Below are 13765 nucleotides of genomic sequence, written 5' to 3'. Positions count from 1 at the left end.
GTGGGGGAAAAATAGCTTCATTAGAAAGTCAACAGGCAGATATTAGCTTCATATACAGAATGTCAAAAACAGACACACACGGGGGAATGTCATTTAGTTAGAGGATTAATTCAAGGGGAGCATTAATTTGCTTCTTGCCCAGAATTTGATGAGCATATCTCTTATTTGTAGTGCAAACAGAGTGCACAGGTACCACTAACAGTCCTGCATGTAAACTTTGATGAAAACAGAACTTGTCAGTTGTTGTGCTGATTAAACAAACGAATCCGAACAGTGACTTGTTGGTTTAACCTGTGCACAAGGTACAAAATGATCATTTGCAGCTGAAATGGAAGCTGCAGCATAAAAAGGAACTCATTCTCTCTTTAATAACCAAAGTGACAGTAGCAGTTTAACCCCTTTTGACCGTCGTCCACTCTTGTTTTCTGGTTTCCATTTCAATGTGTGCTTTTCCATGCACCTCATTTCAATGAAGCCGTGCTATTTTCTACATTCCCTAGAGTAATGTATGCATTGTAATGACTAATGCATGATGTGGTACGCTGCACGAGCCAAACCAGCACCTGAGGGGGAGCCGTGTCCGGTGTGCGTGTCCACTTGACCGCCGTTGGTGTGTAAGCCGTGTGGCTGGATGCCTTGTTGCCTCTCCAACTCCCCTGCAATGCAAGAAAGAAAGATTGCAACCAGCTGCATGCAGCACTGTGTGTGTTTGTTTGCATTTGCAGAGGATGTTGTGCTCCTTTACTTACACTGGATGTGTATCTGCTCCATCTCGTTGACCTCTGCGATGGCCTCTCTCAGCTCTTCGGCGAACTTCCTGAGCTCTTCTCCGCTCGGTGAACAGAAACTCACCAGCTGCTTCTTCTCCGAGGTAAACGGGCTCAGCATGGTGATACCATGAGCATAGTCTATTGATAAAACACCCAAGCAAGAGAAAAAGCAAGTCCTTTAAATGGGAATGCTTCGGCTTTGTTGCAGTTCCTGTTTCATAAAAAGACTGCTACCGAGAATTCATCCTTGACTGGATTAATGGGCTCTTGAACACTACAACCGAAGCTCTTGAGATGAGCGAGGCAAACATTTTATTCTTTACACTGGTGACCCAAAGTTAAAGTAAACGTATTTATTTTTCAATAGTCAAGTCTTCATCTTATTACATGAGGTGCCTTGAGATGATGCCTGTTGTGAATTTTCAGTTCAAATACTTGTAAATTGAACTGAAAAGAGAACTCACATATTAAATGGCTCTATAAATTCATAATTTTTTATCTGCAGTTGTCTCTACTTTGATTGCAAATTGCCCTGTAAACCTTTGCTGCTTGTACTCAGCCTCTCTGAATCTTAATCATGGGGACTCAACTAATATGTGTTTTCTTACTGCTAATAAAGTCTCTTGACGTCTTTCTCCATCCGTTCACCAAATGTCCTCAGGCTTTCTCTAGATATCCCACCTACTCACACACCTGTTCCCACTTTGTCCACCATGCATACATCCCAGCCCTCCCAGTCATTTTGCAGCCTGTTGAGTCCCTTGTGCAATAACTGTTGTGTTACCTGCCTGCCCATAAGCCTTCAGTCTTATCATCTCCTTCAGTAAAGTCACTGAGCTGTGTCTGAATCCCTCAGACCTCCATCAAGAAAGTTCATGCTGCTTCTCCGATGAAGGTCTTAGGACTGAAACCATGTTAGTAACGGGAGGAGAAGTGATTGACAGCGTGTGGGATTGTATTTATTTACTTTTTACTGCACTGAAACCTTCGAGTGATAAGTTGTTTTTTGAAGGTTAGGATATATTTCCTTCAGAATTCTGTTTGACTGGCACGGAAGACCAGAACATACGATCGTACTTCTGCCTGCAGACTGAAAGCATAAAACTAGAGAGAAAAAAAGCAATCATGTTCATGTAGGAAGTCCACTAAAAGGAGTGAATAAAGATACAGCAGTGTCACATTAAAGTGTTCTTTAGGCAAGAGCTTGTAAAATGAATAAATACAATAACCTTTCTTTCAAAAAGAATAATTAAATACATGGCACCAAGCAACTTTCCTGAAAGATATCTGCTGCAACTTGACAACATTCTGTTAATTTCGTCTCACTGTTGACCCCTTGACAGTTCCTTTCAGTCTGGGTCCTGACACTGAATTGATGGACAGTGTTGTGGATGGCTGGCTCAGCAATTTCCAGTACAAGGGTGGAACTGTGCAGGGAATAAATTGCTGCAGAGTAAAATAGCATCTTACATTCATTGCTGAAGAGGTGAAACTGCATTCCCAGGAGCCCCATAGCTTTGCAGAAGGTGTATGAGGCTGAGCTTTTCTTCTTAGGACACAACTTGAGGATCTAGAGACACACAAACATGGTCAAGCTGCATTTGGCCACACATCTGATCCTATACTCACACTGGTATATCATTGTGGTGGTAACTCCTTACCAGCAGCAGGTCATTGAAGAGGAAGACCTCTCTCTGGAGCTGGGACAGTTTCTGTTTGTGAGGTTTGTTGGCATCAGGCACCTCAAACAGACGACAGCAGCACACCAGACGTCTGTGGGGCACAGCGAGGATCTGCAGAGACGAGGTTAAAGAGATGGAGATGACAGCTAGTAGCGAGCAGAGGACAGACTGCACCAAAATAATGCATGACACGGGAGAAAGGAGACTGTACAAACAAGCACAGACAGCTTGCTCAAATGAAAAAAGGGGGGAATGACTGGAACAAAAACACAGACATTACTCACAGTTTTCAGGCCCAGGATAGACTGCTCCACACGGCTCACATATGTCACATGGTCTTCATTTGAGCGCAGCTCTCTCTGCTGGATCCTCTCATAAATGCCAGCAACCATCTCTCTGGGGATGTCGGCTCCATCATCCACACCTGACAGAATTCAAGGGGTCACATGAAGCGAGAGTTGTCATCACAGCCACAGGTGGCTCTGCTCTAAGCTCCAGTCACGGTGCTTGAAACAGAGCATCAAATCTGAATTAATGAATATCAATCAACCATTTTTTTTTTTTTAAAGTTGTCTAGATAATGCAGGAACTGAAACTCAAGCGTTTAATGTCCAACTCAAACGTTCTGAATGGTTGAACATTTTGTAAGGACCTCATCTGTCCACCCCCTTCTGCCAAATAGTGCATGATATGCTATATGTTTATGTAACAGTATAAAAGACACACTGTAGTGCTATGGAGTGATGTTTTTATGAGTAGGCTGCTGCTGTTAATTTATTTATGTCTTATGTTAGCACGCAGCAGGGTACATCCGTACATTCCTCTGGAGGAAAATGCTGTCAAATGAATGAATGTAAATGTCAGCTGAGCTCACAGGTAACACTTTCCAGTGTCATGCCATTCTGATCGTGAGTCAGTGGTGGAAATGTAGAGAAAGGTGCCAGCTCAAGCTGCCAGGACGGAGACTACGAGCTCGCAAGCATGGATGTAAAAAACAAACATGGTTTTAAATATTCAAAAGTAAGATATAAGTCGAGAATCTAAATTTTAATGTCTGTTCTAAAGAAACTCCAAAGGGCGACAAGTCCATGTGGGCTGAGAGAATGTGCGTGACTCAATATGTAAAAGTCAAAGGATGAGATCACCAAAGAGGAGAAATCAGCAAATGGTCATAAAGAGATAACACGGGGAGATCAGAGAAGATCAGAGAAGCTTTTAAAAGGAAAATCCCCCTAAAAACAGAATCCGCATTGTGATGTTCGATTGATTTCACGCGGTAAAGTCAATACTTGAAACACAAACAACAGATAGCTCCTTCAGCTGGGCATTAAAAAATATAGACTTGAAAATCATGATATCATCACTTGACACATTTTGGAGTCAGTCCATTGATATTTATCTTCTCAAAGTGTTCGCAGACTTAAATCATTTTGCTGTGCAGATTCCTGGAAAGATTACCAACAGCCACAGAGGAAGCTAATGGTTATGTCGACTATAAACTTCATAATTTGAATTGGAGACGGACTGTGTGCTTCCATTATTTCTTATCTAAGATATTACAGCCAAATTAGTTTTATTTCTTTGTAGGGTTTGCAGCTGTGAATCACAAAGTGTGCTTTTATCCTAATATGTGTGCTGCTATTGTGTCTTTTTAGTTGTTCCATTATCAGGAAGAAGCAGCACAGAGTTGTGGAGTATTATTTGAATTATTATGAAAACATGGGGACTGATGAAATTAATTTGTTTTGTGGTGGATTTTTCTGTTAAGCCTCTTAACTCCGTGTAGTTTCTGGCCATTTTTGGTCACATTTCTACTCACTGTTGTCTCATTTTTGTTTATATATAAAGTCTTGCACCACTTTGAAAATAGTACAAGCTATAGCTAGAAGTGTCTTTTGTGCAATATAAGGAAGTTATAACACCATAAATCACTTAGAAAAGAAATCAATACACGTTTTCCCTAATGCCAACAGGTGTTACCAATACTAGGGGAAAAAATATTAGTCTACATACTAGAGACATATTTCTGCTTACATTTTTTCATTTGTTTCCAGACTTGTCTTCTTTCTGCTCTGTGTAAACAACCTGCAGTTCAGCCCAGTTCAGATGAAAAGTCTGCATTTTTGTCACAAAACTACTGGTTGCAGCTGAGTTCTTAATGGCTTCAGGATTTGGCAGACAAGCACAGATATTTTGGCATTTAACAAAATCTTGCTACTGCAAATAGTTTAATTTGGGGGAAAAAAATGAAATTACACATGTGGATTAAAGACATTTTGATGACATATCACATTTGGTTAGTCTGTCCAAAGAATCTTTCTGTTTTTACCATTTCCACCTCTGACTGATGGTGTTACTTTCTCATTTTTTTTGAAAACCACAGCAGATTTTGGACTTCTGAGGGTTAACTGAAGGAACAAATAAAAGTCAAACTGCTTTTCTTTTTTCGGCTGCAGTAAATATATGTATCTGTTGACGCTCTGGACGGAGATGCCGTTGAAAGCTTTGGGGAGCTCAGCACAGGTGATGAGATGCTTCCGGAAACCGAAAGATCCTATCGTTAAATCTAACGCTAAGTGAGCCTCAATTAAATGGGCCGATGCCACAGTCTCCGGGGCACAGCTCCGAGTCAAGGATATCAGGAATCTCTTCCTGCACTGCTGATGGTTTTCTTGATGGTGGAAAGCAGAGGCAGGCAACTGCAGCTTCTTTGAGTAATTTACTTCAGTTCAAGAGGCTGTCACTCAAAAGACTGATAGTGAGGTTGAAGTAAGGTTGATAAGAGAGTGTTTGTTGTAAAACTTTACCTTCCCCTGCCTTCTGCTCTCTTTTCCGTCTCCCTCATCATTCTTTCTGGCGTATCGATCCAGACAATCTCCTCATGATCCTCAGTAGAAAGTTTGAACTGTGTGTGTGCATATGGTTGCTGTATGTTCAAACTTCTTATAAAACACTTGGAATGAATACTGGAGCATGTCTAACTCATTATACCAGCTCTGGCTGAGAGACAGTTCAAACTCCACAAAGTGACAAAAGCACAGTGTAGAGCTTGTAAACGCACACTTAAATGCACGCACATATCATATAGGCACATACTAACCTCTCAGATTGCGTATGAAGTCATCGAGGCCCATTTTGCGCTGGGGTTTGATGTTGGGCGAGTACATGTCAGTGTTGAGGAGGACCACAGCAAAGGCCAGGATGAAGATGGTGTCTGGGTTGTGAAACTGCTGCACTACATCAGGATTACACATACAGTACCTCTGACTGTGGAGGACAAGCAGGAAAACAGAATCATATATCACGATTTGGGTCAAACATCTCTCTGTGATTCATTAAACACTGGATCTCAGGATTGTTAGCCATTCCAATGACATATTAAAGCACAACAGCGATGCAGAGGACACAACAAAGAACCATCAGAACACAGAAATCCCAGTGATCATTCAAACAGCAGCAGAGTATTGTTGCTTTTGATAACAGCATAAATCTTTTCTCTGGTGTAATAAACACGGGATACAAAGATACGAAACATAGCACAAACAAAATAATACTGCATAGTGTTTGCAAGCTACCACAAGTCTGAATTAGAATAACAAAAAAATAAATAAATCACGGCTGCATTATTGCAGATTTGTGGATTTAAAGCACCCTGGACAAATCATATTGTTTGGCTTCATCAAACAACTGTGCAGCAAATCCAAACAGACCATTTTATTAATTAGTGTTTGGTAAGAATGCTATTCAGTGCGTGCAGAAAAATGCGGGACACCTTCCCAGCAACAGAAAAATAAACTAGAAGAGCACTTGAAAAGGTCATCCTCCAGCACTGCCAACACCCTATCTAGCAATCTCTGAAAGTGAGCCGGATCCACGCCAAAACTTAATGGGTTCTACTTGTGCTCATGCTCCACCTCTCCACCAGGTTTCATGAAATTCAGTTTGGTAGATTTAGTATAATCCCGCAGACAGACGTAGAATCAGCACCTAAAATGTGCCTTCATATAGCAGCATCAACTCAAAGAATTTGTAAAATAAATGCAGTACAAGACTTATGAAACTGCAGGACTTCTGAGATTATGTGAAATTCCTCTCAGTTCATCACATATACCTTGCAAAAACTAAGAACTAACTTTTCCTTTTTTTATACAGATTTTTTTCCAGTCAACAACCCTGCATCCTCCTGTATGTACCACAACTTATTGATGGCTCCCTAAGTGTGTTATTGGCCTCAGTGGCATTCACAAGTCCCCATACTTTCTCTTCATTCTTTCAAAATCTTTCAAAATATCCACAGTGAATTGGGGACGAATCCAGGGATTTGGTAATTGAATTGGGCACAATAACTACATCAGGGAGAGCAGATCAGTAAAAACTGATGAAGTTATAAGGCAACGTGGCGAGTGTTTCTTATTCTCGCTGTGAGTCGGAGGAATTGAAATTGATTCTATTTCCGATATCTCACCATACCAGCTGTGCTACTTTATGATCTGACTGATTGTAGCCTCTACTCAGATTTGAGCACCAGTCTGTCTCCAATAAACGAGACTGACAGGACAGAAGAGACATTTGACAGCGCAAAATAGTTCTGCCCTAGGTGAGGTGATGCTGCCCAATCTGCTTCGGAGCCAGAGATGCCGCATTTAGACTTGCTTTGCCCCATTGTTGCCCACAGGCTTCACAAATGCTCTCTTCCATCCCTCCTTCCCCCACAGCTCCCTCCCTATCTTTCTTACTGTCACTTACACTTACACACTGGCCCATTCAGTGGTGGGAGGCTTTTATCTTTGCAGCCAGGCAGGATGCAGACATGGAGAGGGCTGCTTTGCTCCAGAGGACTATGCACTTGTCAGAGCACATGCAAGCGAGAGGCCACATCTGAGACCTGTGTAACCAGGAAGCCATTTCCCACCACTCCACACAAGATCTAAGGCCAGAACGCTCACATGATATCAGTCGACCAGCCCAGTTCAGAAGCAATCCCTTTGTTTGAAGGAGACTAGATCCTGCCAGATATAACAGGCACATGCGCATACACACACACACAAGCACAAAGAGACACAAACGAGCCTCTGATTTGCCAACTTGATGTAATTCTGCGGCAAATTCATCAAAGACCGAATGCAAGGCGAGATCTGCTGTAAGTGTGAGTGCAATTATGCAAATGGGCATGTGCATGGATGTGTAAGTGCATATGTGCATATTTTTACAATGAGTGAGCGAACAGTTGAGTGAATAAATGAAGAGGTAGGTATGGGCATGTGTTTGTGTTCCATTCACACATTTTCCAGCACGGATCTCCATCTTACGTAACCAGTTTATTTAAACACTAGCTTCCGATCCCTTATCTTCATATCTGCATATGAAAGCTGCATGCCAGCTGGCACAAATACCACTTCGTATAAAGGAACTACTCTCAACAAGAGTACAACGCGCTTCAAACAGATGACATAACAACTGTTACGTAACAGATGTGGCATCGGATGTCTGGCTGTCCCGATAAAGCTTGCTCGTTTCTGACCTATACTCACAGCCGCAGACAGAGAGTGTGGTCTCAGATCACTGATGACTTTATAATCTGCACCCAGGGGCTCAGAGTGTATGATTGAGTGTGATGTGATTAACTGATGACTGCGGTGGGTGTTCTGATTGGCCCTCAAATCAGAATCAGAGAGAGGAAGGAAGTGTCACGGCTGGTCCTTCTCCTCTCTTCTCTCTTTCCTCAATATTTCTTGCTAGGGGAAAAAAAACAGATTTCATTTTAATGGATGAGTGAGTGTTGGAAGCCAATAATGAACAGATTTTTCTAACAAACTCCATCCCCACACTAAACTATTGTCTTGATGAATATGAAACTTGTTTTCCCCGTTTTGTCTCCTCTCTCAGGATTGTAATGCATGTCACTTCCTTCCTTACATTCATCCATCCATCCATCCATCCATCCCCTCTCTCCAGTTTCTCCTGGGGGATTCAAGGGCATTCCCAGGCCAGATGACATATGTTGCCCCTCCAGTGAATTCTGGGTCTACCCTGGGATCTCCTCCTAAACCTCCAGGAAGGTGCCCATGTGGTTTCCTGCCCAAACTGCCTCAGCTGGCTCCGTTCAAACATTAAGGAGCATCAACTCTGCTCTGAGCTCCCTCTGGACGTCCAAGCCCCCCGTCTCTAAGGCTGAGCCCACCCACCCTATGGAGAAAACCCATTTCAGCTGTCTGTATCTGCGACCTCATTCTTTCAGGCTGTACCCACAACTCATGATCATAGGTGAGGGTTGGAACATAGACCGACTGTTGAATTGAAAACTTTACCCTCTGGCTAAGTTCCCTTTTCGCTACGACTAGCAAACGAGGCTGCACCAATTTGTCCATGTCATGCTACATTTTTCCAACGCTTTTGTGAACAAAATCCCAAGATATTCAAACTCCTTCATATGGGGCAGTAATTCAACCCCAGGCAATAGGAACAACACATCAGTTTTCAGCAGAGAACAATGGTCTCATATGTAATTTTGACATGCAGCTGACTGAATGAACAAGATTATAAAAAAAGCCTGTGATGACCACAGCTGGGTGGTGAAATAATAGAACACAGCTTCACACAGTGAGAAATGACCTGAAAATGACAAATGTGGAGTGCTGAACCTAAATTGGAACATAGTTGCAACAATGCTGAGAAAGAACTGTGCTATCAATAACAGAAGATGCAGTAGCCATCGTTAAATAAATAGACCATAAATAAATTCCTATTTTGAAAACCTTGCATTAAAAAACAGATAGGTGTTTGTCCTGACTCAACATCATTTGTGGAGATTAGTGGCCCAGTGATGCTCAGACAGTGCAGAGGGCAGTGCATCAAGTCAGCCTCTACAGATGGCATCAAAGAACAAAGCTATTGCTTATGAAATGGCACAAAGCTGCAAAAGTAGCCTTTGCCAAGACACATGAAAATAATCCTGATGAATAGTGGCAGCACATTCTTTGGCTAGATAAAACCAAAATGAATAAACAAAGTTGTTTGGATCAGTTGGGATCCAACAACTACCACAGTGACTGCACAGCGCCAACGGTGAAGTAAGGAGGTGGGCGTGTGCTGATATGGCACTGCATGAGTGCACAAGCTTGTAGGGGAGATGACATTTATAGATGGCTCTATGAATGCATATTTGTATATTCAAATACTGACTGAAAAGTAACTTCCAGTTTCTAGAAGCTCAGTAGGGGAGAAATGTTCCACTGTGACAATGATCCTAAGCACACTGCAACAATCACACAAGAGCTATTGAAGGGGAAAAAAGGTTACTGTATATATGTCCCCTGACTTGAATCCAACAGAACACTTCTAGAGTAGTTCAAAGTGCAAGTTAGAGCAAAAAAACATCTGCATCAGATCCATGACAGACACAACCAAATCTGCAATTACAAATAAAAGCCAAAGGAATGGATTCCCACTAATGAAGGAAGTATTCACATTTTGCTGCTGTATTTCTCATCTGTTTTTTTTTTGTTTTTATTAGCTGTGCTACTGTAACAGCTTGGATCATATCTCAGCAATTTTTGGGAGATTTCCATAAAATTGGTGCGCACATCTGCCAGGGGACTGCAGATGCAAATTAGTTTGAAGCTACAATCTGGTAAGGTGCATCAAACGGTAATATTTATGTTCGAGCTGGGCAAATGAATAAATTCATAATAGTATCACAACTATATACTGTAACATCAGCATAAAATAAATGTGTAATATTTTTTCCATCAGAGAAAATGACATTAAGTCCAATATTTTGGTTTATGTTCAAATACCTCCACAACTAATGACGTTACCACCATCTGCACTTCCATCTGTTGTTTGCCTAATTTGCTAATTAGCAATCCAAACCAAGATGGAAAACACTACTGGCTAGGCATCAGGTTAGCATCGTCATTGTGGACATGTGTACATCATGCTGACGATAGCATTTATCTCAAAGGTTTAGGCCTTCGGCGGGAACGACTGGATTTAGGTCTGAGTGTCACAGAAAGAAAAGCAAAGTTAAGCGGTTCTGAAAGACAGACCAATACCTTGTTGGTTTTGGTCTTTTTTGGATACCACAAAAAACTACTACCAAGTCAATTAATCAGACAAACAAGGGCAGCATAATGAGGATGCAGGAACTCCTGGCAGTTAACTAACAGGCACTACATTTATTATGGTGATCACACATCCCTGTAGTGGAAAAGGACATCTTGGTTAATGAGTTCAAAGGGGGCAGTGACTGAAGTCACGTCAAGCTGGTGACATTGTTGGTATCCCTGAGGGAACAAGTAGCACATCGACAGTGAGACATTAATTTACAAAGCAATGCAACCAATTACTCTGAAACAGAAAACAATGATGGGCATTTTTATTGCCTTTTTAGTCCTGAGGGCAATCTCTGGCTATCACCAGGACATTTCAAGGACAGTGGCAGCCAGGGGATGAAGAGGCAGTTGCAGATCCTATTTGTCTGTTTGCTTCTGTCTGTTTTTGCCTCACAGAATTTTCAGTCAAAGGGTAACAGCATCATAAAAACCTTGTTTCCATCCACGAGTTTGTTAGAGGCGAAGCAAGACAGCTCGCAAAAAGGTGTAAACTGAGCGTGCAAACCACAGGAGGTCTCGAAAGGTACTCTTGGTATTTAAATGAGTCTCCTTAAGCAGATATGCTCATACATTTTAGTAACTGCAGGGCTGGAGTCAGCACTGATGAAATGAGCAGAAAACCAACTCAGGCTAAATCCTAGTGAGTACCAAACACGAACTTATGCATATTCATGTATGGCTTTGGATGGAAATGGACATGCAGCTATCCAGCACATACAAATGGTTCTAAAAAGATGAAGAGTTGGCCAGAAAATGTTATCCAGGAAATGGAGAGTCTATTTCTGTCTTCATGGAAAGCACACTGATTTCCTGCAGCTCAGATCTTTGTCATGTTTGGCTGACAATCAAACACTGCTGAGTTTAGGCAAAGGTTACAGGCAATCAGTGTAATTTGCTAATGATACAGGGCTTCGGTGTCATCAGAGCCTGCCACAGTGAGCTAGCTGCACCCGTTAAAACACTTGCATATACAGTCAGGCGATTAGTATGCCGTTCCTGATACGTCTGCTACCCCAAGGCTACGAGCTAAGAATATACTTTTTTGCTTCCGTTTTATTGCAAAATATGAGGGGTTAGTTACGTGCCATTGTTTTTCTGCTTTGCATAGGTGGCCATAGGCAAAGGGTCTTTTCATTTTAAAAAGTTCAGAGTGCCCTTATCAGCCGTGCTCAGTGATGGAATGGACTGTTATTGTGTTGAATTGTATTAAAAAGCAAAGCCAGAGCCTGTTTGTTGGATTGGCCCCGGTTGTGAGCGAGCTGACAGTCTCACCTAAAGGCTTCGATGAGTCTCTCCACTTTTTGTGCTTCTCCCTGAACGCGGACATGAGCCTGGAACTTTCTCAGGGCTTCGTCAAGCTCCATGCCAGAGAAATCCATCTCATCCACGACACAGCTATAAAGAGAAAGACAGAGAGGGAGAGGGGTAAAAAGTAAGCAGGGGAGAGAAAGGAGAGTGAGACTGAGCTTAGTTGTAGTCTGTCACTATAATGAGAAGGTAAGTCAGTGAGTGAGTGTGTGGAAACGTGTAGAGATGAGTGTGAATGTGCGGCACACTATGTGTACCCAAGTGCTGATGGCAAATCTCCCTCTTACAGTCATACTTCTATTACAGAGCCGCTGACCTGGAAGATGCACATAGAGACAACATGTTTATACACGCACACATGCACGCACGCACGCACGCACACACACACACACACACACACACACACACACACACACACACACACACACACACACACACACACACACACACACAAGCGTCAGTGAGGAAGAAAAGGTCTGGCTACAGTTGGAGATAAGAGGGAAGTGGGATGAAGAGGGCAAAATAATGAAATGCAAAGATTGAGAGGGCAAGAGAGAGGTACATGAAAGGCTGAGGACGGGCTGTGGCAATAAAAGAAGTAAGAGAACCAAGATAGTGCATGTGTGTGTGCACGCCCTTTTTTGTGTCCAAGCAAGTGTGTCTATGCGGCTCAGTGAAAGAAAGTGAGGGTGTGTGCTTACGTGTGCGTTCAGTGCAGTGACCTATTTCTACAGTCTCTACAACAACCTCAGCAAAAAGCCTCGCTATACTCGATCTCTGTTTATAATCTACACCGGTCGGATGCAAAAGGCGTGAGCGTGAAAGCGTTAAGTGAATGTGTATTTTCGTGGATGTGTCGCATTTATGCATGCAAGTGCCCCCATGTCAAGTGAGTGGGTGTACGTGTGTTATCACATTTACAAGTGGCATGAGTTCCACCTGAAATATTTTTAAAATACCTGAATTCATAAAAATTTAGATAGACTAATAAATCTTTTATTGACCCTCTCTGCTGCTTGGTTGTGAAGAGCAACTTATAAAATGGCCATGCAGTTGAGGTTGCTTGCTTGACATGACTTTGATGGGAAGCTCCAGAGCCACTTCTATGGGCACCTAAAGGTGACTTAATTTTGTCAGTTGCTGTCTACAAGTTCATGGAGTAATGATAAACATTAAACTTTATGTCAGCATGAATAAGAAGACCTAACAGTTTGGACATCTACAGGTTTGTGGTAAACAATCTAAACCCACAGTTGAGGACTATATGATATGACCCAGAGTTGAGCTTGAGGTGAGATTTGGACATCAAATAGAGCCACTCATTTAGCGAAGTGGCAAATAAATGTTCTCACTTTGCGAATTATAAAGAATGTCTTTTTAATAATCTAGAAATGTGACATCAGAAATGAAGACCACTTTTCCAGTGTTATGAAATTATGATTTTAGCCCTTTTACATGGCATTAGGAGCTTTGTCGTATTTGAGAAAATAATCCATATAATGTTTTCTGTGTCATCTGGGTTTCTACTTCCAAATTGTATATTTATAACAAAGTGCAGCATTTGAAAGAAATTTGATGAATTAAGTGTTTAACTATTTATCACTAATTTAACCCTCTGAACCCCAAGCAGTTTCTTTTTTTTTTTTTTTGTGCCTATGACATTCTTATAAACTGTGGGCTATTTTTTTGTTTGTTTGTTTTTGTTTTTGCTGCAATTGAAAGTCCTGCACCTCTATGATAACAGCACAACCATGACTATAAGCACAGAGAACTCTAACATGTACGTTGCACATTATCAGAAGATCTGAAGAAATTTCTTTGAAACTGAAAACCTGGGAGTATTAACATACTTTAGATCATTATTTTTTTTTGCCGCCAGAGATGGGTGTCA

The 13765-nt window shown here is 41.8% G+C and overlaps 1 protein-coding gene across 1 annotated transcript in view; it reads right to left on the bottom strand.

Annotated features, from left to right (window-relative positions):
• The window catches only part of iqsec3b (IQ motif and Sec7 domain ArfGEF 3b), a 36358-nt gene that overhangs the window by 3914 nt on the left and 18679 nt on the right, over positions 1 to 13765 (bottom strand). Inside the window, 7 exon segments of the mRNA XM_022191907.2 lie at positions 564 to 656; positions 750 to 908; positions 2241 to 2340; positions 2432 to 2563; positions 2737 to 2876; positions 5553 to 5719; positions 11839 to 11961. Of these exon segments, the coding sequence (XP_022047599.2) occupies positions 564 to 656; positions 750 to 908; positions 2241 to 2340; positions 2432 to 2563; positions 2737 to 2876; positions 5553 to 5719; positions 11839 to 11961 (914 nt within the window).

Source organism: Acanthochromis polyacanthus, chromosome 8, assembly GCF_021347895.1.
Source record: "Acanthochromis polyacanthus isolate Apoly-LR-REF ecotype Palm Island chromosome 8, KAUST_Apoly_ChrSc, whole genome shotgun sequence".
In the NCBI taxonomy this organism is placed as follows: domain Eukaryota; kingdom Metazoa; phylum Chordata; class Actinopteri; family Pomacentridae; genus Acanthochromis; species Acanthochromis polyacanthus.
This window is presented reverse-complemented; position numbering and strand designations above follow the sequence as displayed.